The sequence below is a fragment of the Pelobates fuscus genome, chromosome 4 (genome assembly GCF_036172605.1).
Source record: "Pelobates fuscus isolate aPelFus1 chromosome 4, aPelFus1.pri, whole genome shotgun sequence".
Lineage (NCBI taxonomy): Eukaryota > Metazoa > Chordata > Amphibia > Anura > Pelobatidae > Pelobates > Pelobates fuscus.
Genome location: NC_086320.1, coordinates 171,027,639 through 171,054,924, shown reverse-complemented (window position 1 = coordinate 171,054,924; position 27,286 = coordinate 171,027,639). Strand labels below are relative to the sequence as shown.

At 44.3% G+C, this 27,286-nt stretch overlaps 1 protein-coding gene across 2 annotated transcripts in view; it reads right to left on the bottom strand.

The window, feature by feature from the left end:
* Positions 1-2,145: 2,145 nt before the first annotated feature.
* LOC134608714 (enoyl-CoA delta isomerase 2-like) overlaps positions 2,146-27,286 on the bottom strand; it is an 89,334-nt gene continuing 64,193 nt past the window's right edge. For both annotated transcript variants that reach the window (XM_063451771.1, XM_063451772.1), the window contains exons 5-10: positions 22,574-22,643; positions 9,841-9,943; positions 5,211-5,331; positions 4,795-4,884; positions 4,330-4,473; positions 2,146-2,698 (exon numbers count right to left, since the gene is read on the bottom strand). In XM_063451771.1, the coding sequence (XP_063307841.1) occupies positions 2,543-2,698; positions 4,330-4,473; positions 4,795-4,884; positions 5,211-5,331; positions 9,841-9,943; positions 22,574-22,643 (684 nt within the window). In that variant the 3' untranslated portion in view covers positions 2,146-2,542. The remainder of the gene's footprint in view (positions 2,699-4,329; positions 4,474-4,794; positions 4,885-5,210; positions 5,332-9,840; positions 9,944-22,573; positions 22,644-27,286) is intronic.

Genomic DNA, 27,286 nt, shown 5'->3' with positions numbered 1-27,286 from the left:
CCCTGTCTCCCAGTGTCTCAGTCTTGCAAGTCACCCAGTGTCTCAGTGTCCCTATGTATCACAGTGTCAGTGTCCCCATGTCGCCCAGTCCCCTAGTCTCCCAGTGTCTCAGTGTCCCCATTTCTCCCAGTGTCCTAATGTCTCAGTGTGTCCCCATGTCACTAGGATACTGAGAACACAGTGAGGCATGGGGACACTGAGACATTTAGGGAAACTGGGAGAAATGGGGACACTGAGACACTCGGGACACAGACACTGGGAGACATGGGGACACTGAAACATTTTAGGACACTAAGACACTAGGGACACAGACATGGGAACACAGACACTGGGAGACTAGGGGACACTGGGGACACTGGCTTGGAGACATACACTTGGGGACACTGGGAGACATGGGGACAGTTGTGGACATAGACATGGGGGCACTGGGACATATAGGGACACTGGGAGACATGGGGACACTAGGCACACTGAGACACTAGGAACACAGGCACTGGGAGGCATGGGGACACTGAAACATTTGGGGACACTAAGACACTAGGGACACAGAGACATGGGAACACAGACACTGGGAGACTAGGGGACAATGGGAGACATGGGGACACTGGCTGGGAGACCAACACTTGGGGACACTGGGAGACATGGAGACAGTTGTGGACATAGACATGGGGACACTGGGTCATATAGGGACACTGGGACACATGGCACACTGAGAGACATGGGACACAGACACTGGGAGACTTGGGGACACTAGGGACACTGGCTGGGGGACATGGGGACACTGGGAGACATGAGGACATAGTGTCTATGTGTCCCAATGTCTCAGTGTCTCCCAATGTCCCTATGTCTCACAGCATCCCCATGTGTCTCAGCATCCCCATGTGTCCCAGTGTCTCCATGTGTCTCAGTGTCCCCATGTTTTCCAGTGTCCCCATGTTTTCCAGTGTCCCCAAGTGTCTCAGTGTTCCCAGGTCTCCCAGTGTCTGTGTCCCCATGTGTCCTAGTGTCTGTGTCCCCTAGTGTCCCCATATGTCCCCTAGTGTCTCAGTGTCCCCATATGTCCCCTAGTGTCTCAGTGTCCCCATATGTCCCCTAGTGTCTCAGTGTCCCCATATGTGCCCTAGTGTCTCAGTGTCCCCTAGTGTCTCAGTGTCCCCTAGTGTCTCAGTGTCCCCTAGTGTCTCAGTGTCCCCTAGTGTCCCCATGTTTTCCAGTGTCCCCAAGTGTCTCAGTGTTCCCAGGTCTCCCAGTGTCTGTGTCCCCATGTGTCCTAGTGTCTCAGTGTCCCCTAGTGTCTGTGTCCCCCATGTGTCCCGTAGTGTCTGTGTCCCCTAGTGTCCCCATATGCCCCCTAGTGTCTAAATGTCCCCTAGTGTCCCCTAGTGCCTCAGTGTCCCCATGTGTCCCTGCTGCCTTTCCCCCCTCTCTCACTTACCTGAGCTGTAGAGCTGCTGTCTGGACTCTGTGCTGTGTTGCTGCTCCCCCACGGATCAGTGAGTAGTAGAGAAAGGCAGGGATATGCTGTAACTTCCTATCCCTGCCTCTCTCCACACACAGTGACCCCTACTGGCTGGTGCTGGTATTGCAGAGTAATCTCCATTTATTCTGAGAAAAATACCTGCATTTTTCAAGTAGGCTTTGAGCAGTATGCGTAATTTGAACTTTGGTTATAAAAAAATTAAAAACGGTTTCATCTGACCATAAAACCTTTGATAACCAAGTGGACATGAGTGACCTTCCATATTTATGGATAGTACATTCTTTTAACCATTGCATTTGTATTCATTCATCTAATTTTTGATGAATATATTTGGGGATTTATATTGCTTCATTGCAAGTAAACCAGTGATCCCACAAAATTAGGGTTTTTAAAACTATAGAAACATTCTCTGATGGAAAGTAAATTGTTTTCTGAACAGGAGATGGAAAATTACATTGGGACATTATAAATCCTAAACTGGATCTGGTTGCATGGATTTGACTTCTACAAGTACACGGATGACCCAGAGAAATGTATTCCTGAATATAGACCACTTCTGAGAAAGATTATCAGAAATTGCCCCCCTAAAATGCTAGAAATCGCTCAGATTCAGCTAAAGCAAGGTGAAGGCCCCAACTGCATATTAAAATGCAGATCAAATACTCAACTAAAGTTCCTTTTTATTAAACAAATGACGTGGTTTTGGTGTATATAATGGATCTTTAAGTCTGTGATTTCCCACAATTCACATTTTAGCAAATCTTTCTCTAACTTGGATATAGTCACAGCAAGGGTATTTACCCTTTCAGTGTTATTTACTAAAGAGAAAACGGTCAGGAATCCAAAGAGGATTCAAAGTAAACTTCAAATTTAAGGCCAAACGTAGCTGAGCTGGAATCTCCAGTTTGAATTTCTCACTTTAGTAATCCTTTAAACCCAAAAGAATAATTCCCAAAACCAACATCCAATGCAATTTCTGGATATTTTTTTACATTAACTTTATTGTAATTAGTTATATAAGTAGTAGCAGGTAATTATTTAATACAATTTAAAACCAACATGTCACAGCTTTGCTTTACTTTGAAAGAAGCTAATAATTGCATTCATGCATTCTTCTGATAGCCAGCGTTCCTTAAGACGTTCACATTCCTGAATATTCACAGCATGAAGCTTCTCTTTTTCAATCTCACGAATCAGTTGCTTGGAATAAGCTAAAGACTGGAAGTAAAGACAAATTAAAACATATAGAACCCCAAAATCAATTGAGCCAAACATCTGCTATCTTGAACATGAAAAATACAAAGTTCAATCTTCTGCTAAATATGAAAAAAGATTAGTAATGCAATACAAAACTAGAAAGGTCATCCACATGTATTTTTGGATAACCTGTTCACTTTGTATTCATTGCAAATTATTCTCTTAACATTGGAATGTGAATGTTGGGCAAACCCACCCAAGCTTTCGTAGCATACAGATGCTGTCCAAAGTTGGATGGCTGTGAATTAAGGTGCCCAAAGAATCTTTGCATCATAACGACTACAAGGAGCAGTAGTTGTAAATGAGCTTAGAGCACCTCTTTAATATTTATTTGGCTACTTAGGCTTTAAATTCCCAATTGTCATTTTAGTAAATAACTCTGTTAGATTTCCAAGAGTTTTCTACTAGCAACTGACTTTGCGCAAAAACAAGGTAGAAATGGCTATTCTTCACATTAAGAATTATAATCATACTGCCCACTTCTCCAGTGTTAATTTGTAGTTAAAAAAAACAAACAAAAAAAAAACCCTATGCCAAACTATGGGTCACTGTGGAACAAGATTCCTCGGCCTGCTCTTCTCAAAGCCAATACAGAGTCCATTATGGTTATCCCCAGACTACAAAGACCATAACTGGAAACCACCCACTTTTGGATTCAACACTGTACCTTTTGGAATCCCTGCAAGGAGAGTTTTATTACTTTATAACATTTCTCACCTTGGATAGCCCTTCTGCTGAGCTGGTATACATGTAAGAATCTACTGGGTATACAGTTGCCAGGTGAGAAAGGATCAAATGTGTTGAATGCAGGGCAAGTTCTCTTTTTCATCCAGTAGATTACTTTACTCACGTTGTACATTTTTTTTTTTTTTTTAACAGACATTAAAGGGACACTATAGTCACCCAGACCACTTCAGCTCAACGAAGTGGTCTGGGTGACAAGTCCCTCAGGTTTTAACCCTTCAGATGCAAACATAGCAGTTTCAGAAAAACTGCTATGTTTACATTTGGGGTTAATGCAGCCTCTAATGGCTGTCTTCCAGAAAGCCACTAGAGGCGCATCTGCGACGCTGGATGCGAATTTCGCATCCATCGCGCAGAGCATCCATAGGAAAGCATTGGAAAATGCTTTCCTATGGACTCTTTGAATGCACGCGCGGCATTTGCCGTGCATGCGCATTCCGCTCCACTAGGGATCTGACGTCGGACGGGGAGGAGAGGTCACCAGTGCTGAGGGAGCCCGGCGCTGGATTAAGGTAAGCTGCTGAAGGGGTTTTAACCCCTTCAGCGCCACGGAAGGGGGGCCCTGAGGGTGGGGCACCCATTAGGGCAGTATAGTATCAGGAATAACAAACACTTTGTTTTCCTGACACTATAGTGATCCTTTAAATGCCTCATTTGGCACATTCGGGATTAATACAATAATCCAACTAATATTAAGATCTGTTAAATATCCACATATATGAAGCTCAGTGAATGAAGAAATGGAAAAGAAAAAAAGCACAAACAAAATGCTGACAAATGAAAACATTTGGTATATAAAACAGATTGCACATGCAATAAAGATGAAATAAAGAGGCTTCCACACTTACATTTTTCGGGAGCTTAGCATATGCTTGCAGCCTTGTCCAAACTTCACGCTGGAAAGTGCCATCAGGGAAAACCTCAGTAACCAAGCCCACATCGCAAGCGGTTTTTGCAGTTAGAAGTTTGTTGAAAAGCAGCATTTCCGTAGCCTAATCCAAGTCAATGTTCACAGTATTAACAATTTCTTACGTTTAGAATATACATTAATTTCAGACACACATGAGTTTATTAGCTTTATGTAACATTCCAGGTAACCATTAACAAAATTACAATGTTTTGCAAATGAAACAACCAAAACTACTTTTACCAAAATAACATATAGGAAGCAGTTTTGGGCCAGATTTCTACAAGTGAAGGCTTTACAAGTAAACTAATAGTGTTGGGCCAATGTATTTCGCCACTTTTTTAATATACAGATTCCTAGAAAGCCTCAAAATCCACAATAGAGAACAATATAAACCAAGACTTACCTTGGCTAAACCCATTATACGTGGGAATGTGTACGAAGAACAGCCTTCTGGACTTTGTCCTAATTGACTAAAAGGTGTATGAAAAGTAGCCTGCATAGAGAAGAAAATCAAGAAAAAAAACATTATTGCGGACAGATAGAAATAACATTTTAATTAAGCACTGCAGCATTTTTGTTGCATTTAGGACTAAATTAGATGAGATAAAAGTGTCTTGAAACAGCAGAGACATTAATTAAAAATCTTGTAATCAGTTACAAGAGATAAGCCCTTAGTAAACCAAACATAAATAAATTCTAGTTTTGCCTACTTACAGCCATTTTGTATACTAAAAACATGATTTAAATGTGGTTTGTAAGATCAGTGATGAAAAATATGGTAACAGAAATTAGAGATCTGCCATCAAAAATATAACATACCCTGTCTGTGGCATATACAATGTCAAACAAACCCAAGATTGTCACGGAGATCCCAACTGCTGGCCCATTTATTACGCCGATGAGAGGCTTAGGGAAATCAATGATTTTACTGATAAACGCCCTGCAATGTTAAATAAGATACAATATTAGCCAATATGAGATCATGGTACCATAGAACCTTATACTAGGTATGGTCAAAGGAACAGTCTCACCCCCATAAAAATTACAATTCATAAAATTGTTATGGGGGTCAGAATGTCTGGATGCAAACTTATCTTCAAGGGTTAACAGTTTTTAAATGTCTTAACCCAAGGTAGTCCCCATCTTCCTCTGAAAGCTCTGTCTACTCTCTTCCTTCATCCAGCCACCATCTACTCCAGGAAGTGGTGCCTTATAGGTTAAGAGTGTCAGCTGATGCTCCTGGAACAGCCAGTGTGGATGGAGGACTCCTTCATGGATTGGATGGCAGTCAGAGGAAAGAGTGGGGAGGCAGAGCTGGCAGGGGTGAAAATGTTTTATCCCTTGAACGATAGTGCCCACACAATCCAGCTCTCATAACAACTTGGCATAGTCATAGGGGTTGGGAGTGCTCCTTTAGGATCTTGCACTATAGGTTTGAGCAACAAATAAATGTAAAAAAAAAATTATATATATATATATATATATATATATATATATATATATATATATATATATATATATATATATATACACACACATATACACACACACACACACACAAAGTCAGGAGGGCTGCACTCACCTAAACATGCATATATTACAGGGTGCTACTGGGACCAAAATACAAAATATACAAACCAGTGCACTCGCTTATTAACTAAACAGTGATTTCAAATCCTAAATAGTACTATTTAAAAACACCTCACCTAGGTAGAAAATAATGGGGGTTTGGTTACATTATATGATCATACATTGCATAAGCCTGCCAACTGCATCAAAGTACCCCATTCTTGGCAGGTCCTACTCTAGCATAGAGCAAGCATCTCATAAGAGCAAGCATTAGGCTGCTAGAGTAGGACCTGCCAAGAGTGGGGTACTTTGATGCAGTTGGCAGGCTTATGCAATGTATGATCATATAATGTAACCAAACCCCCATTATTTTCTACCTAGGTGAGGTGTTTTTAAATAGTACTATTTAGGATTTTAAATCACTGTTTAGTTAATAAGCGAGTGCACTGGTTTGTATAAAATATATATATACATATATATATATTAATATTATAGACACACACACTTCTTCATAAAGCAGTGGAAAGCAGCCTTTAAGAAAGAACATGTGTAGGAGGTTTTGAACAGATATTCTTGTTTGCCTCTCACTTCCTAGTCCTTTGTATTTGTGCCCTCAGCAACACTTCTTTTCTTTGTAATCACCTACACCAGTCATAGGCAACCTTCGGCATGCTTGATGTTTTGGACTACACCTCCCATGATGCATTGCCAGCATTATGGGTGTAAGAGGGATGCAATCCACAACATCTGGAGTGCCGAAGGTTGCCTATCCCTGACCTACACTATTATAAAATAACCGCAAAAAAATATTTTTATCGTCAATGTACATCTGGATTTAGTTTTCCTTGATATTTGTATGGATCACTGAATACTACACAAACTATCAAAAATACCAATAGTGATGTGAAAACATGATATGCATACATTTTAACTGCAATGCAGCAGGTTTTCAACAAAGAATTTTGTGAATAGATGGTAGTCAGAGTGAGGACTGTAAGTATTCATGTGGAATAAAACTGGTTTGCCACCTGATCTATTGTAAGAAAGGAGAACAAGGGTTTACCTAACAAAACATGAGGCATATCCTTTTTATTTTTTTCAATGTATATTTTAAAGGGAATATCTTGCTCTAGGGTGTCTCTTTGAGAAGTATTTTATTATAAACTTTATAGAAAAAGTTGTGGTTAAAGAAATCAGACTTAAAGGAACACTATAGTCACCTAAATTACTTTAGCTAAATAAAGCAGTTTTAGTGTATAGATCATTCCCCTGCAATTTCACTGCTCAATTCGCTGTCATTTAGGAGTTAAATCACTTTGTTTCTGTTTATGCAGCCCTAGCCACACCTCCGCTGGCTATGATTGACAGAGCCTGCATGAAAAAAAAAAACTGGTTTCACTTTCAAACAGATGTAATTTACCTTAATAAGGTAATAACCTTAATAATTGTATCTCAATCTCTAAATTGAACTTTAATCACATACAGGAGGCTCTTGCATGGTCTAGCAAGCTATTAACATAGCAGGGGATAAAAAAAATCTTAATTAAACAGAACTTGCAATAAAGAAAGCCTAAATAGGGCTCTCTTTACAGGAAGTGTTTATGGAAGGCTGTGCAAGTCACATGCAGGGAGGTGTGACTAGGGTTCATAAACAAAGGGATTTAACTCCTAAATGGCAGAGGATTGAGCAGTGAGGCTGCAGGGGCATGTTCTATACACCAAAACTGCTTCATTAAGCTAAAGTTGGTCAGGTGACTATAGTGTCCCTTTAATAAAGGAACTAGTTGATGATGGAGATATCCAAAGAAGCACAAAGAGACATGTGTAATGGGTGTGGATGTGTAACGGATAAGGTGCTCATTTGAACATATCACACAGTACCGAAAACAATGTATTAGTACTGCCTTTTCATTCAAGAGCATGAAGACTGAATAATAGGCATTTTGCCAGAGCAATTTTGAAATAGAGACTCGACGGTCAGTCGGTAGAATGTTGGAATATTGTCTCAAGTAATTAATACATAAAGGATTTTCAGAGTTGTGCTGATAAATTATGTTTATATACAGAATAGATATTAATAGCTGTGAGATTATAACCTTACTTGTGTGTATAGTTTTAAAGTATGAGGATTTACAGAGCAATGTTGGCTCATGATATACTAAACAGATCATTACCTACAGTTGTAAATACATGTTTCTTTTTAGTTTTGTTTCTCTTTACTTTTACAAGGATTTAGGATTTTTCATTTCTCAATAATTTAAACAGTTTTTGTTTATGAATTGTGTAATAACAGGATATTAATTCTCTATTTGAATACTTTTTTTGGCATGTATCAATCATTTTATTATAATTTTTTTTTCATATTCATGGAGGCATACAAATACAGAAAGTTGTATGCAATGTGAAATACAAACATGCATTTTTACAAACACACACAATTCAACAAGGTCACTCACTACTGTGGACAAATAAGAACATTATTCATGCAATAACCATACTTCATGGGAGAGAGGTTTGGGAGTCCTAGCATTACATTACTAGGTAGTGATTAAGGCATTTAAAGCCCTAAAGGGTGGGAGGGAGTTATAATGGCTCACTTTTGGGAAATCAATGCGCTGTAGGCGGAATACATGCTATGCCAATACTTCCAGGTAAAATGAGAACAGCTATGGCCCTCGGTGTGGAGGCTGACATTTATTAATATTTGTAATTGGTTGATAATGATTTTATGACTATAATTTTAGTAGGGGTTAATTGTTTTTTCCCTGCAATACGGGTTTTGGCAGCAATTAAAATATAAGATCACCCACTTGGAGGCTCCTCTAAGAGACTGGGAACAGATCAGTCATATAGCATTCACAGAGGTGGGGCAAGTAGAATTGGGACAGTTGCTTAAAGGACCACTCTAGGCACCCAGACCACTTCAGCTTAATGAGGTGGTCTGGGTGCCAGGTCCTTCTAGGGTTAACCCATTTTTTCATAAACATAGCAGTTTCAGAGAAACTGCTATGTTTATGAATGGGTTAAGCCTTCCCCCTATGTCCTCTAGTGGCTGTCTCACTGACAGCCGCTAGAGGCGCTTGCGTGATTCTCACTGTGAAAATCACAGTGAGAGCACGCAAGCGTCCATAGGAAAGCATTATGAATGCTTTCCTATGTGACCGGCTGAATGCGCGCGCAGCTCTTGCCGCGCGTGCGCATTCAGCCGACGGGGAGGAGAAGAGGCGGATCGGAGGAGGAGAGCAGGAGGAGAGCTCTCCGCCCAGCGCTAGAAAAAGGTAAGATTTAACCCCTTTCCCCTTTCCAGAGCCGGGCGGGAGGGGGTCCCTGAGGGTGGGGGCACCCTCACTCAGGGCACTCTAGTGCCAGGAAAACGAGTATGCTTTCCTGGCACTAGAGTGGTCCTTTAATGAGATTGAGATTTTTAGAGGTTCATGTGAGACAGACCATTAAGCTAAACACTTGAGAAAATCCTTCTATTGCTGCATAAAAGGAAAATTACTAGAGTACTCCATTTTGTTAACAGAGTAGCAGGAGGAGGAGATGAGTTTGTGGGCCGTTGTACCCTGAAGGAATCGTAGACACAGGGTTTGAAGGTTGAGGTATTGTAAGGCTTTGGTTTTATCATTACCATTTAAAACAAAATAAAACAATTCTGTTGTGTATACCCAATGTTTTTTTACTATGTGATTTTTACCAGAGAATCTTATGACTTTAATTTATGTGCAGATTTGCAGCCCATAAATTCTGATAATGCAGTATATAATTTATTGTGTTTGTCCTTTCTATTGCTAGTTCATCACACCACACACAGTGCCATTACTAGTTCCAATGTTGCTCCTATGTATTAATACTTGCTGCATATGATTAACATACTTACTCAAGAATCACAGCTGCATCGCTAGCCATCTTTTCTTTTCCCTCTGGAGGAATACTAGCAAAGTTGTTTAAATCATTGCCACTGCAGAAATAATCACCACGTCCTTTATAACAGGAAAAAGTAAAACAGTGAAGTTAAGATAAATTAAGAAATATGTCAAGCAGAAAATTCCATCTAAAATAGATGGTAGAAAAGAACTATAGAGCAATCTCCATGGATCTACTTAAAGCGGCACTGTCATGGCCGAATCCAGTTTTTTTTTAACCCCCCTCCCGCCTCCACTACATCCAATTGACCCCCTAGTCACCCCCAAATGCCCCTAAGCCCCCCATATTACCTATTTTTAATCTTTATTTTCTGCTCCGATCTATATTCAGGGCGCCGCCATCTTTGTGTGGGTAGAGGAAGTCCCTGTGGGGCACGTCATCTGCCCACACTAGACAGACTGTGAGATTCCTGCACATGCCCAGTGAAACACCTGGACATGCGAACGGGAATTTCATCTATTCATTCATTCATCAGAAAGCTGAATGAATGAATAGAAAAAAAATCAGATGAACAAACAAATACCGAATATCAGTGTTCGTTTGTTCGTTCAGTTTATTACTGCACGCAGCTCCCTCCTTGTAATATGTACAGATAGAAGCGGCAGGGAGCTGTGCTCCCCACCACTTCCTAAGCCCCCCATGTCCTCCCCCCTCACTCTATGGGGGTCAATATGACCCCCATAATAGCATAAGGGAGATTAAAATCTCCCCAATGCCCCTACTCGCTATACCGCGAGTAGGGGCATGTCCACTAAACAGTGAGCAGCCTGTGGCTGCTCACAAAAAAAAAACTACTATCCGGCCCCCACCCCTGCGCGGTAGGTCGGGGCCATAAAGATAATGAGGGGGGAGGACCTACTTACCCCCTCACCCTTTAAAATAGTGAGGGGGGAATAAAATAAATAACCTGTAAAGAAAAATTCAACTTACCATTTAACGTCTTCTTTTTTCTAAAATCTTCATTTATCAGCCCCAAAAAAGGGCAAATAAAAAATCATCATACCCGTCGAACTTAAAATAAAATAAACCCGAGCGCAAAAAAAAAATCCTGACGAAAAAGAAAAAACCCAACGCTAAAAAAATTAATCCATCTTCACCCATGGAGGGCTCCGCGCAGACTGAGCTCTGCAGGGCGGGGGAAGGCTTATAAAGCCTTGCCCCGCCCTGCAATTAGGCTAGGAACACTCTGATTGGCTGGTTTAAGCCAATCAGAGTGCTCTGTGTCATTTTACACAGCATGGGAAAGTTCTTTGGAATTTTCCCACGCTGTGTAAAATGATAAAGAGCACTCTGATTGGCTTAAACCAGCCAATTAGAGTGTTCCTAGCCTAATTGCAGGGCGGGGCAAGGCTTTATAAGCCTTCCCCCGCCCTGCAGAGCTCAGTCTGCGCGGAGCCCTCCATGAGTGAAGATGGATTCATTTTTTAAGCGTCGTTTTTTTTTTTTTTTTTTATTTAAAATTTGACGGGTATGATGGCTTTTTATTTGCTCTTTTTTGGGTCTGAAAAATTAAGATTTTAGAAAAAAAGAAGACGTCAAATGGTAAGTTGAATTTTTCTTTACAGGTTAGTTATTTTTTCCCCCCTCACAATTTTTAGGGTGAGGGGGGTAGGTAGGGGATAGTTTTATTTGGGTGGAGGGTGGGTGACTATGGGCTTGGGACCCCTAGTCACCTTGATTGGGGGGGGGTGGATATTTATTTAGGGCCCCCACCGCTCAGGGGTGAGGGCCGGGAGGGGGAGCCGGGGGGGTAAGTCCCCCCCCACCATTCTTATATAGGGCCCCCACCCACCGCTCAGGGGTGGGGGCTGGGGGGAGGACAGTAGGTCCCCCCCTATCCTTATTTAGGGCCTCCACCCACCGCGCAGGGGTGGGGGCGGGGGGTGTACAGTAGGTTCCCCCCATTGTAATTTATGGCCCCCACCCATCGCACAGGGGTGGGGCCAATAGGTTGTTTTTTTTGTGTGTGTTTTTTTTAGTGAGCAGCCACAGGCTCAGTATAGCAAGTAGGGGCATATTATTTACTAATACTAAGTAATCTTTACTCAGTATTAGTAAATTTGGCTGAAAGACCAATTGAGGTCTTTCAGCCTTTTAGTAGATAGCTCCCTAATACCGTGGGAATTAGGGAGTTTTCTACTAAGCAGCTGCAGCCACAGCAATGAATAGGATCTGAGTTTTCATTCATTCGAATGAAATTCCGATCCGAACAAAGTCCCGAATTGCATCCTAACACGAATGGAGAAACTGTTAGAACGCAATTCGGCAGTTTTGCCGGCGTTCGGTGTAAGTGACAGGAAGCATCGTGGGAACAGGGAAGAGAGCTAAGGATCATGGGAAAATTGCTGTGACCACCGGAAACGAAGCACACTTTGCTCCTCCGCTAGTCACCGCTGGTCACTGCGTAGGAAACCTCCAGAAAAGAAATAGTCCCTACTTTTTCTTAAGTTTTAAAGAAAACTATAGCAGATAGGAAGAAAAGAAGAACAGATCCTGAGAGAGGGAGAGAAGAGGAATCGATTGGGGAAAGGTAAGTTCGGCATGACAGTGCCGCTTTAATTAACAACGGATTTTAAGCTCAATAGGGATGATAAAAATTGACATTTGAAGAAATCATCACAATGTGCTGTTTGGTATAGAAGGTTGGCAAAACATTTTATTGAACAATGATATATGATGCATTTGTGCAATTGAATATACAACTGAATACATACATAAATAAAATAGAACAGGGGTAGGCAACACTTTGGCACTCCAGATATTTTGGACTACAGCACTCAGAATAGTCTTGCAGCCACAATGCTGGCAAAGCATCAATTAAGATCTAGTCCCTAACCACATCTGGAGTGCCAATAGTTGCCTACCCCTGTTCCAGGACACAGGAAGAGATTACATAAGTCTGGTAAATATGTTCATTTTAACATGTTAAGGAATAAACACAATGGAAACTAAAAACATAGTGGTGTGCATTACTCAAATATCAAACAACAAACATTTTGGAGGTTTAGGCTTTTAAGATATTTATGCTGGTGACGTTTTGGAAGATTTAGATCAGAGCTTTTCCCTTTTCTTTAGAAAAAACAAACAAAAACACGACACACATTGGGAGCAAAGGCTAGCCCGTCTGGTTCATCACACAGAAGAGCTACTGTAGCTGAAAATTGCTAAAATATTTAATGCTGGCCATGATAGAAAGGTGCCAGAGCACATAGTGCATTGCAGTTGGCGGTGTACGGGGCACTGTAGTCGCAGACTGGTCAGAATGCCCATGATGACCCATGTGCACCATCGAAAGTGGCTTCAAGAGGGACGTGAGAGTCAAAACTGAACCAATGCAAGAAGGTTTCCTGGTCTGATGAATCAGGTTTTGTATTAAAGCAGGTGAATGGCCTGGTACTTGTGTGTCATTTACCTGGGTAAAAGGTGGCAACAGGACACACTATGGGAAGAAGGCAGGCTGGTGAAATCAGTGTTTTGATCCGGGGCAATGTTCTGCTGGGAAATCTTGGGTTCTGGCATGTGGGTGTCACTTTGACAAATACCATCTACTTAGAGATTGTTGCAGACCATACATACACCCACTCATGGCAATGGTGATCCCTGATGGTGTTGGCCTCTTTAAGTAGGATAATGCACACTTCCATATTGCAAAAAATAGTTCAGGAGTGGTTTGAGGAACACGACTAAGAGTTCAAAGGGTTGCCTTGGCCTCCAAATTCCCCAGTTCTCAATCCGATTGACTACCTGTGGGATGTGCTGTAACAAAATCAGACCCATAGAGGCTCCACCTTACAACTTGCAGGACTTAAAGGATGTTCGGCTAATGTCTTGTACCAGATACCTCAGGACACGTTAGGAGGTCTTGTGGAGTTATGGTTCAATGCATCAGAGCAGTTTTAGCAGCACAAGGGGGGCCTACTAGGCAAGTGGTTTTAATGTTGTTTCTAGGGCTGCCATCAGGGTGTGACAACTGTGATGTCAGGGGCCCGGAGATTCTGGGGGGCCCAGGTGCCAGGCCCAACAGTGACAGAAATACCCCTGATGCAATTGCACCGGGGCCGGCACGCTGGAGGGCCCCATTGGATGGCCCATCCGACTGGGAGGAAATGGCAGCCAGTCAATTCCTCCCAGCTTCTTACAGAGAGCGCCTTATGGAAGGGAGGAGGCGGCACAGCACAGGCAGCAGAGGGAGAGGAGCAGTGTGAGCTGCTGCAGGGCCCAGACACAATCCTCAGCAAGTAGCACCCCAAGCAAGCAACCCTCCAGCAGACAAATGATATGCCTACAGGAGGGTGGCTACAAATAAAAAAAAAATTATGACATGTATGTGTATATGTGCCAGGGTGTGTGTATCTGTGTGTCTCTGTACTTGCATGTATGCCTGTGTGTGTGTGTGTGTGTGTGTGTAAATGTGTATATATGTGTATCAGTGTGTGGCAATGTATACACTTCACACAAATGCATGCCTGCATTCAAATGCCAACATTCACATACATATTAAATACAAAAACACTGCTAGGTGCTAAATACAGCCCTGCAAAGATAGACAAATTGTATATACCCAGCTGGTAAAGCATTGTGGAACGTAAACAATAGATGGGGATCTACATTTTGGCCACTATTGTGCTTGGGGGGCGTGGCCCAAAAAAATAAAATAAAAAATATATCTTGCACCATGGCCCGTTCTACGTTCGTTATGTTCGTTCCACCCCTGCCAGGGCCGGACTGGGAATTAACAGCAGCCCTGGGAAAAAATTATTTACCAGCCCCATAATGTGTTGCGCCAGCATAGTATGCAGATACAGAGTTAGAAAAGATAACTTAAATTTAAAAATGATTACTCTAACGTGGGAAAAAAGCACATATAAGCTTAAAAAAAAACCAAAAAAACAAACAAACAAAAAAACAGAAACAAGAGTGCAGATTTATTTTAACCCCTTAAGGACCAAACTTCTGGAATAAAAGGGAATCATGACATGTCACACATGTCATGTGTCCTTAAGGGGTTAAGCAGACGTGCCTTTGCATGTAATCAATGTTTCAGTCCAACTACCATGACATATTAAGGAAAGCTTGGTAATGGGACTGAAATGGTGAATGTATGTAGGGCACAACTGTAAAAAATTACGTTATCTTGTTTATTTTGAAGTCCTGTGGGTGCGCTCTTCACTTTAAATATGTTATTGTGCTGGAGTATGCAAGTAGCAACAAGACTGGGCCAATATCTGCTCATTACATATGGTACATATCAATGACATTTCTCTGTGTATTATGCATATATAAATGTACATTAATATATGTGTAAATATTAAAGGCATAAGTATTTATCGCTCTCTCTCTCTCCTGTCTTTCGCTCTCTCTCCTGTCTTTCGCTCTCTCTCTCTCCTGTCTTTCGCTCTCTCTCTCTCCTGTCTTTCGCTCTCTCTCTCTCTCCTGTCTTTCGCTCTCTCTCTCTCTCCTGTCTTTCGCTCTCTCTCTCTCTCTCCTGTCTTTCGCTCTCTCTCTCTCTCTCCTGTCTTTCGCTCTCTCTCTCTCTCTCCTGTCTTTCGCTCTCTCTCTCTCTCCTGTCTTTCGCTCTCTCTCTCTCTCCTGTCTTTCGCTCTCTCTCTCTCCTGTCTTTCGCTCTCTCTCTCTCCTGTCTTTCGCTCTCTCTCTCTCCTGTCTTTCGCTCTCTCTCTCTCCTGTCTTTCGCTCTCTCTCTCTCCTGTCTTTCGCTCTCTCTCTCTCCTGTCTTTCGCTCTCTCTCTCTCCTGTCTTTCGCTCTCTCTCTCTCCTGTCTTTCGCTCTCTCTCTCTCCTGTCTTTCGCTCTCTCTCTCTCCTGTCTTTCGCTCTCTCTCTCTCCTGTCTTTCGCTCTCTCTCTCTCTCCTGTCTTTCGCTCTCTCTCTCTCTCCTGTCTTTCGCTCTCTCTCTCTCTCCTGTCTTTCGCTCTCTCTCTCTCTCCTGTCTTTCGCTCTCTCTCTCTCTCCTGTCTTTCGCTCTCTCTCTCTCTCCTGTCTTTCGCTCTCTCTCTCTCCTGTCTTTCGCTCTCTCTCTCTCCTGTCTTTCGCTCTCTCTCTCTCCTGTCTTTCGCTCTCTCTCTCTCCTGTCTTTCGCTCTCTCTCTCTCCTGTCTTTCGCTCTCTCTCTCTCTCTCTCCTGTCTTTCGCTCTCTCTCTCTCTCTCTCTCTCCTGTCTTTCGCTCTCTCTCTCTCTCTCTCCTGTCTTTCGCTCTCTCTCTCTCTCTCTCCTGTCTTTCGCTCTCTCTCTCTCTCCTGTCTTTCGCTCTCTCTCTCTCTCTCCTGTCTTTCGCTCTCTCTCTCCTGTCTTTCGCTCTCTCTCTCCTGTCTTTCGCTCTCTCTCTCCTGTCTTTCGCTCTCTCTCTCTCTCCTGTCTTTCGCTCTCTCTCTCTCTCCTGTCTTTCGCTCTCTCTCTCTCTCTCCTGTCTTTCGCTCTCTCTCTCCTGTCTTTCGCTCTCTCTCTCTCTCCTGTCTTTCGCTCTCTCTCTCTCTCTCGTCTTTCGCTCTCTCTCTCTCTCTCTCTCCTGTCTTTCGCTCTCTCTCTCTCTCTCCTGTCTTTCGCTCTCTCTCTCTCCTGTCTTTCGCTCTCTCTCTCTCCTGTCTTTCGCTCTCTCTCTCTCCTGTCTTTCGCTCTCTCTCTCTCTCCTGTCTTTCGCTCTCTCTCTCTCTCTCCTGTCTTTCGCTCTCTCTCTCTCTCCTGTCTTTCGCTCTCTCTCTCTCTCCTGTCTTTTGCTCTCTCTCTCTCTCCTGTCTTTCGCTCTCTCTCTCTCTCCTGTCTTTCGCTCTCTCTCTCTCTCCTGTCTTTCGCTCTCTCTCTCTCTCCTGTCTTTCGCTCTCTCTCTCTCTCCTGTCTTTCGCTCTCTCTCTCTCTCCTGTCTTTCGCTCTCTCTCTCTCTCCTGTCTTTCGCTCTCTCTCTCTCTCCTGTCTTTCGCTCTCTCTCTCTCTCCTGTCTTTCGCTCTCTCTCTCTCTCCTGTCTTTCGCTCTCTCTCTCTCTCCTGTCTTTCGCTCTCTCTCTCTCCTGTCTTTCGCTCTCTCTCTCTCCTGTCTTTCGCTCTCTCTCTCTCCTGTCTTTCGCTCTCTCTCTCTCCTGTCTTTCGCTCTCTCGCTTGTGCCACTATATTACCTTTCTCCCATTCCCCCCCTCCCCCCCATGTACCTGAGAGGAGTCAGGGCGACCGGCCGCGTTCCACGCTGGAGCTGCCGGGCCGCAGCCTCGCCGGTCCGGCGGCACTCCTGTGGTGGAATCTCGGTAAAAATAAATTTAGTAGGCCGAGATTACCACGTGGCATGTGTACGTGCATATACTAGTGCAGTGATGGCGAACCTATGGCACGCGTGCCACAGGTGGCACGCCGGGCCCTCTCTGTGGGCACGCGGCCATAGGTTTGCCATCACTGCAGAGTAGGCGCCTGCCTGCCCGAAACGGCAGGCGCCTACTCTGCTTCCGTGTCGGCAGGACCGGAAGCAGGGGGGAGGGATCGAGGAAGCAGCTCTACTGTCCTCCCTCGAGCTGTGTGGAGCGTTGCCGTGCGTTACCATGGCAACGCTCCACACAGCATCGCGCGGGAGGACAGGAGAGCTGCAGGACCTCTCCTGTCCTGCATAACACCACCGGACCACCAGGGATGGCTGTGTTCCCCCCCTCCCCTTCACCAAAGGTAACAAGAAGGGAAGGGGGGATACTGATTTAATTACCTACCCCCCTTACCTACAGCACCCCCTACTCCCCTTACCAACAGACCCCTACCATAGCACCCCTACCCCCAGCACCCCTACTCCCACTACTCCCAGCACCCCTACCCCAAGCACCCCTACTCCCACTACCCACAGCACCCCTACCCCCAGGACCCCTACTCCCACTACCCACAGCACCCATACCCCCCTTACCCACAGCATCCCTACCCCCAGCACCCCTACTCCCACTACCCACAGCACCCTTACCCACAGCATCCCTACCCCCAGCACCCCTACTCCCACTACCCACAGCACCCCTACTCCCAGCACCCCTACTCCCAGCACCCCTACTCCCAGCACCCCTACTCCCAGCACCCCTACTCCCAGCACCCCTACTCCCAGCACCCCTACTCCCACTACCCACAGCACCCCTACCCCAGCACCCCTACTCCCACTACCCACAGCACCCATACCCCCCTTACCCACAGCATCCCTACCCCCAGCACCCCTACTCCCACTACCCACAGCACCCCTACCTCCCTTGCCCCCAGCACCCCTACCCCCTTACCCACAGCACCCCTACCCCCTTACCCCCAGCACCCCTACTTCCACTACCCACAGCACCCATACCCCCCTTACCCACAGCATCCCTACCCCCAGCACCCCTACTCCCACTACCCACAGCACCCCTACCTCCCTTGCCCCCAGCACCCCTACCCCCTTACCCCCAGCACCCCTACCCCCTTACCCCCAGCACCCCTACTTCCACTACCCACAGCACCCATACCCCCCTTACCCACAGCACCCCTACTCTCAGCACCCCTACCCCCAGCACCCCTACCCCCAGCACCCCTACTCCCACTACCCCCAGCACCCCTACCCCCAGCACCCCTACCCCCAGCACCCCTACCCCCAGCACCCCTACTCCCACTACCCCTACCCCCAGCACCCCTACTCCCACTACCCACAGCACCCCTACCTCCCTTACCCCCAGCACCCCTACTCCCCCTACACACAGCACCCCTACCCCCAGCACCCCTACCCCCCTTACCCACAGCACCACTACCCCCAGCACCCCTACTCCCACTACCCACAGCACCCCTACCCCACTTACCCACAGCACCCCTACCCCACTTACCCCCAGCACCCTACCCCAGCACCCCTACCCCCCCTACCCCAGCACCCCTACCCACAGCACCCCTACCCCCGCACCCACAGCACCCCTATCCACAGCACCCCTACACACAGCAGCCCCACACACAGCACCCCTACCGCCCCACAAACACAGCACCCCCCCACACACAGCACCCTTTCCTTCCCCCACACAGCACCATTTCCCCCCCCACACAGCACCATTTCCCCCCCCACACACAGCACCCTTTCCCCCCCCACACACAGCACCCTTTCCCCCCCCACACACAGCACCCTTTCCCCCCCCACACACAGCACCCTTTCCTCCCCCCACACACAGCACCCTTTCCTCCCCCCACACACAGCACCCTTTCCTCCCCCCACACACAGCACCCTTTCCTCCCCCCACACACAGCACCCTTTCCTCCCCCCACACACAGCACCCTTTCCTCCCCCCACACACAGCACCCTTTCCTCCCCCCACACACAGCACCCTTTCCTCCCCCCCACACACAGCACCCTTTCCTCCCCCCCACACACAGCACCCTTTCCTCCCCCCCACACACAGCACCATTTCCCCCCCCCCACACACAGCACCCTTCCCCCCCCCACACAAGCACCCTTTCCCCCCCCCCCACACAGGCACCCTTTCCCCCCCCCACACAGGCACCCTTTCCCCCCCCCACACAGCACCCTTTCCCCCCCCCACACAGCACCCTTTCCCCCAAACACACACAGCACCCCAACCCCCCACACACAGCACCCCACCCCCCCACACACACAACATTACACACAGACACATACACTGCACCCCTCAATGCAGTATATGTGTGTGTTCAGCAGTCTTTATGTATTCAGCAGTGTGTGTGTGTGTGTGTGTGTGTGTGTGTGTGTGTGTGTATTCAGCAGACTGCGTGCGTGTATTCAGCAGACTGCGTACTCAGCAGTGTGCGTGTATTTAGCGGACTGTGTGTGTATTTAGCAGTCTGTCTATGTCTCGGTGTGTGAATGTGTTCAGCAGTCTGTGTGTATGTATTACATTTGTTGGAGATACTAATATAAGCTTAATTTATATCATTATTTAAAATTTGTATAATTTAACTCTATGTTGTGTTCTTCTTTTAAAACAAAAGTTGTTAACTGTACGAGTAGTTTTTTCTAAACGTAAACCTCAGTATTCAGGTTTAATTGTCGTGTTGGCACTTTGAGGGAAAAAAAGTTGGCATGTATTGCAGTTTGGGCACTCGGGCTCAAAAAGGTTCGCCATCACTGTACTAGTGTATCGGTCGGTTGGTTGCACGTGGCAAAGATACAATCAGTAGTGTACGGAGCATGTGCGAGAATACAGGATGTAGTATTCCCCTCCTCCATTGTGCTGGGCAAGCCATGTGGTCAAACAGGAAGTTAGTTCTTGTTCGATTGATTGGGTAAGAGTATGTGTGGGTGGAGCTATATGCCTATATAAGGGACCTACACTGTATGTTCGGGGCTCAGATCTTGTTGTATTTTGGTGACATTAGTCCCTCTGAGTCCCGGTCGGTGAATCGAATAAAGAATCTCTTCCTTCCTGAAGAAACCTGTGTCCATCTCTCTGTGCTCGGCTTCCGTCAGTTTCTCCGGTATCACTCCTAATGCTGAGGACTGAAGGAGGAGGGAGCATGTCTCTCTACCATGCTCCCTCGTGGTTCCCACAATTCACAGCACAGATGCTGCTGTGAATTGTGAGAACCGCGAGGGAGCATGGTAGAGAGAGATGCTCCCTCCTCTTTCAGTCCTGAGCATTAGGAGTGCCGGTGAGGCTGCTCAAGCGTGGAGCGCGGACGGCCCCCTCTAAGTGTGCCACCGGACCGGCCACCCGGTGGCACATAGCTGCGCAGCCCCCAGATGCCACGGCCCACCGGGAAATTTACCGGTATCCCGGTGGGCCAGTCCGGCTGTGACCACTGCCCGTGAGGGCCCTCGGCAGGCATTATAGTTAAGAGGGGGCCGAGCACACACGATAGTCGAAAAGAGGAGCTGTCGGAAGCTGAAAATCATGTTTGCTGGGTCCCCATGTCACTACACAGCACCTGGCATCCTGTATAATGCCACTAGACTACCAGGAGTGTAAGGTCCCCCCTCCCTGGCCACAGATAAGAGGAATGGAGGGGGAAATAAAATTAATAAAGGATAAAAAAAAAAAAAAAAAAACATATACAAAACACGTTTTCCCACAGAATGCAGCCCCTATCCTACCCCACATACTTACGCACTAGGCATCCCCTGCACACACTGCATTTACCACACACACCCACACTTCATCCTCTACACTGCATCCTTTTGGGAGGATTTAGGGGTCCCTTTAAACAGCTCAAGATGGGCGGACCCTGGGGCAGCCCTGGTTGTGGCTGATCAGTGTATACATGTTTTAATGAGAACAAATGTTCCATTACAACACAATTTGACTCCGTAACATAATTGCAATAGTCTCTAATGATATCTATGTTGTTTATCAAGTCTCCAAAAGGTGAGATTCCAGGAACACACATTTCCAGGGTTAAAATAGCCAGATAAACAGGGAGAAAATGCCCAAACTGTGCATAATAAAATGTTAAATATGACCCATTTCTTCATTTAAAATTTACAACTAGGAATGTAGGGAAGATACCACCATGATGATTGCTTACACATTTCATGCCTCACAGGCACTTCCTCAGTCTCCCAAAAAATTAGGCTATGGGAATTCACAGCCCTATTGAATTAATTATTTTGTTTATCTGTTTTAAAATATAGCCGTTGGAGCTTTAGTGACTGGGGTTGGTGATTTGCTTTAACGCAGAGTTGCGGTGGTGGAAAGAACTTTTCAAATTGTAATGGGATTGCTTAAAAGCGAGACTTGGACATAAGAAGTCTTCAATTTCAAAATCGTTTATCATAATTATGCTTAAAGTGACATTGTTCTAAATAAAATGTACAAAAACAAATAACTGCATTACCTGTGATAGATCGTGCACAGCTAACCATTTTGTTTTGTTTATATATTTGGGCTGATAGCCATTACTGCTTAAGAGTAGTGGGAGTTTGAGTGCAGGGCTTACCCTTTTGTGTTTATATTTACTTCTGAGCTACACAGCATGTCACAGTGCTGCTACCTACCTCATGTGTGCCTTAAGGGTAAATTAGTTTGTAGGGGATTATAAAAATACCTCTGTCTCAAAAAGATTCAGCAGAAAGTATCAATTTTAGTGTAGGACTTAAAAGTTTTGACTTGATCCTGGCAGTTGAGTGTATGCTTTCATGGCCATTGCAGGTGGTACTAAAATCTCTTATTTATAGTGCACAGGTAACTTTTTATAGCATATTATATATTATATTTGGGCCTATTAATACTATAATCATTGTCACTGCCCAAGAGTAGTGAGAGTTTGAGTGTTTTTCTTTTCATGTTTTATCCTGCTTCTTCCCAATCTCTGTGTTACTGTATTTTTTCTTCTTCTTACATCTCACGTATTATCCTGGCAGATGATCTTGGGCCAATCTAATGCTTCCCAAAGAGAAGTATTGGGGTCCTATTGGGCATGTGCAGGAATCTTCAGCTAATCATATGCATTCAAAGCATTCAGAGATGCCAAACATGCAGAGTTTCAATTACTGGAAGTCTTCATTAAGGAATCTCACCGCTGTCTGATTGACTGGCAGCCACTACACACATTCTGACTTGCATATGTAAACATTGCACTTAAAAAAAAAAAAAAAAAAAAAAAAAAAATAGTAACGTTTACATTTGTTAATCTGCATGAATAGGTCTATGCACCGAAAACCACTACATCAAGACTTTAGTGGGTTTTTTTTTTTGGAGAATTTCTCATATCAGACACAGAGAGACTTAAACTGATTACATACCCGTTAAGACAGTTATAGTAGATTCATCTTTTCCAGCTTCTTCTAAGGCCTGGCCAATTTCCTTATACATCTGGAATGAAATGTAAAATGTACCCATGGTGAGAATTGAAAATGATTTGCAAATGCAAGTTAAACATAATCCATGCCAGTTTGCTGTTCTGGTTCACCTGCCTTACTCCTCTTGTGAGGGGTAAGAGCTGTTCTGCACATGGGAGTGGTCACGGATTCAGCACAGGGCCTTTATAATGAATAGCCTATGTTTGGTATATTGCCCTGTGGGGTCTGTGCTAGGGAAAGAGATCGTGGCTTTTAAAAGAAAAAAAAACAGGTCTGCAGTTTTTGCAAGCTGTTTTTCAGCCCCCCCCAATGCTCAAGAAAAAAATAATAATACATGCTTGTTTTCTATGGAGGTGTATCTCCTAAAAAACAACAGTGTTCCTTTAAAACAATATAAAGACCTAGCTTACCTGGAGGAAATATACACACACACTCACTCAACATATATTTGCTATGCAATTCAATTATTATCAATGATGTTCCGTAGTTTGCTGCGGTCCCTTGCAGCTCTGTACTAATCCCTAATCTGGGGTGATACTTCCTCCTGGCTCCCAGTATCAGTATAGCGCAGCAAGGGCACTATATAGCCAGACCACAGATTGATCCCAACAGCTCGCTTACTGCCCGCTCCACTGTATACGGTCTACTCAAATTGCCAGGGCAGACACTTGCAGTGTGGCACCGCCGCTGGTAGGAAAGTGCCTACTCTGTGCAACCCCCTCCAGAGTAGGATCACCCACATCACCCTCCCTGTTTGTATGTTACTGTAATAAAATATTCATGATTAACACTTCAAAAGGTTAAACGCATCTGCAGTCTGGCACATGAAGGCATCCCAGGTCCCTAGGATCTTAACAGAGAAACAACCCACTCCTACACAGAGTGCCTGTAGCCAACTACCCACGTCTAAGACTGCTATGGCCATTAAGAGATATAGATATATAGAGTTATTTTCCTATTTAAATCCCCAGTAACCCCAGCTTACCTATCGTCACCGTTTGGAAGTTCCTGTTTCCTCTTCCGGTTTGCGCTGACCTCTGATGTCATTCCGCTCTGACATACTAACACAAACATAGCGTTCCCTCGTAAGTATAATCATACAAACGAAATACCCTTCGGCAAGTCGCAACTTCAAAAGTTATTTTGGCTATACGAACATTTTTCAGTTTCTTATCCCTTTCTTTCGTGAAAATAAAAGTTCAGAATAATGGCACTCAAATGCATAATACCTGTTCGGCTATTTTCCGCATTCGGCTTTTGTACTAACGAACGCCGAGCTATTCCATGCGTTCTCAGTTACAGTACTGACAGGAAGTGAAACCCCTACGGTCTCCACGACATGAAAGAGATACACTAAAGGGACACTATAGTCACCTGAACAACTTCAGCTTCAGCTTAATGAGGCTGTTCAGGTGAGTGCTACAGCTCCCTGCAGCCTTTTTCTTGTAAGCATTGTATTTTCATAGAAAATACAGTGTTTACATTGGAAGCTTGGAACACCTCCAGTTGCAGTCAATCAGACGGCCACCAGAGGGACTTCCGAGTTCAGAAGCCCTAAAAAGGCCTCATTCACGTCTGACGTATTCACGCATGGGTGAATACTTCAGACGTGCTATCAGCACACAAAGCACTGTGAATGCGCATTGTGTGCTGAGGCTGTGGGAGTGGCTTGAGCTGACAGGTCTGAAAAGGCTGAAGACCGAGGAGGGGAGGATTCAAACAGTAAGTACATTTATTTAGTGTGGGTGGGTGACTGGGTGACTGGATGGATTTGGGTATGTATATGGATGATGGGAGTGGATGGATTTGGGTATGTATATGGATGATGGGAGTGGATGGATTTGGGTATGTATATGGATGAAAGGAATAGAAATAGAATTAGATAGATAGATCGAATTAGATAGATAGATAGATCGAATTAGATAGATAGATAGATCGAATTAGATAGATAGATAGATCGAATTAGATAGATAGATAGATCGAATTAGATAGATAGATAGATCGAATTAGATAGATAGATAGATCGAATTAGATAGATAGATAGATCGAATTAGATAGATAGATAGATCGAATTAGATAGATAGATAGATCGAATTAGATAGATAGAGCGATCGAATTAGATAGATAGAGCGATCGAATTAGATAGATAGAGCGATCGAATTAGATAGATAGAGCGATCGAATTAGATAGATAGAGCGATCGAATTAGATAGATAGAGCGATCGAATTAGATAGATAGAGCGATCGAATTAGATAGAAAAAAATAGAGAGATAGATAGCTTAGACACAGAGCAGCTTAGGTGATTACAATAAAGCTTATGAGCTTAAGGTATAAATTTACCACCCGGACAGTTTCTGCTCACTGCTGATACCCCTGAGGACGGCGTGTGGTCACGCCGAAACGTACGTCGGGTTCTTCTGTGTTTTTAATACTCTTTGAGCACTTTGCTCTGAGCACCTTTTTCATTTATGTTTTTCTAGCATGTGTGTGTAACCTGGGGCTTCAGATGTTATGACAGCATTTAGATTAGAACACCCACGAAGGTGTTTTATAGGAGATAGGGTATTAGCATAGCACTACTGTTTGGTTGGGAGTGTGTGTTTCTCCCTTTCCCTGTTCTCTCCTACTGCTTTGTTACCCGAGTTATGTATGGGGGTACATATTGCCTTCTATCCCCTCTCTGTTTTTTTGTGAGGGTTCCTTTTGGCTATTAGGCTCCTGACTAGCCCTGTTCCTACCATACATATTTCTCCCTATATTATTCTGTCCATCACTGCTGTCCATCACTCTGGAGGCTCGGCAGTGGGATACGGGAGTGTCTTTTCCTTCCCCCCACTTTCCAGCCTTTTGAGTTTCCTTTTTCTTAGTATATCAGAACTATCATACAAAGCTAATCCATGCTTTCAATACTTCAATCACTTACGGGCTAAGGGTCTACGAGATAATTAGATATAGCAGTACAATGATGATACCCAAATACATATATTTCTCCAACTTGTCACTCATTTTGTGATTACTATTATACCTCATACACTAGGTGCCCATAGCAATTTAGTAGAAACCAAGATCAGCGGTTTCCTCCAACAATTTGTTTTAGGTGTTTGATTTCTTACATATATTTTCAGTTAAACACGTATATTGGGCCTCACGCTGCCTTTTACGTTTACTCGTTGTACATATTTAGGCCTTGTATCGGACCACCGTCAGATCCTCTATACGATTATGCATATATAGTGACTGCTTCCAGGTTTATTCATTAGAGTATACTATTTATTACTTGGCAACCCATTAGGGGAGTCTTAGGACATTGAGTTCTAGATTACCATACGATGACTCATTCCATTGCTTAATTGTCACGTCTACGTCAATCATACAGTGCAATGCAGGTTAAAACATTAGCAAGTCTAGTAAAGACAGGGTAAACCAGAATTCCCACTTGTTTCATTTCAAACATCACTCGGCCTTCGCAACTAATAAGGACTTGTCTCTACACGCTCGACATTCGAAAGGTTCTCCAAACGCATTCAATCATTTGTTACGCTAATTTAATGTTACATACGTTTCACTATGTTATTTACGTTTCAAGAAGTCCATCAGGATTGACTTTCGGTCATGCTATCTGTTTCTGTCTAAGAAGTTACACCTACAGGCATCTCATAATACATGTAATTACGATCCCAAGCCTATCAAGTAAACAATCATAAGGGTATTTATTATATGACTCATATCATCTTAAGCTTAAACCACAATCAAAATCTTCTTTTCAGATTCCTATATTAAGAGCACACATATTTTCTCTACTGTTAGTCACTGTGTTTTCATTCTAGTTTTGCATCACAACCGGTAGTTTTGTCAGATGCCTTTTCCAGCCCTTTTCTCTCGGCTTCTATCCAATTTGCTCACGCTTGTAAGGTTATGTTCACGCTCATCCACAAAAAACAAGCTGCCAAAGGTGAGAAGAGCTGACCTTAGTCAAATATTGCACACCTCAACACGGAGGTTCCACCCAACGGCCCAACTCAGAGTTAGTGCCTCCCTTACTGTTCTGCAGGGACTTAGGTAGGGCCTCAAATGTCACGGCCACAAGGATTGTCTCTTTTACCGCCTCCAAGAGCTCAACACCCCGCTACAACGCATAATAGCTACAAGTCCACAGAGCCCAAATCAAAGGTAGAGCCACGCACACCTCTCACTGGATAGTCAATATCTTCGCTTATCAATACTCATTAACAAACCAGCTCTACACATGGGATATTTCAATTGTCATCAAAGTTTTGCATGGTTAAAAACATGTATATATTTTTTCCCCCTTCTCTCTCCTTCCTTCCTAACAGGATGCTACAAGTAATAGCTCCAGGCGACGTTCTATCTTTAATAGACACTATCCCCGTCATCCCAGGTCCCCTGCACTATCCCCCGCCCTTACCAATCCTAAACTCCTGAAGTCTGGGCTTGCTTAAAGGTAACGGTTGAGCTTAAAGTACATTCAGCCTAGAGTTCATTTACAGTTCAAAAAAGATCTAATCATGCCTTAAGTTAGTTTGACAATTACGCAGGTAAGTTTGTCTACCAATACTAATGGAACTTACTAAAAACTTACAATATGTATAAGAGTTGTGTATGATTTCAAGATGATAAATGCGTTCCAATTGTAAA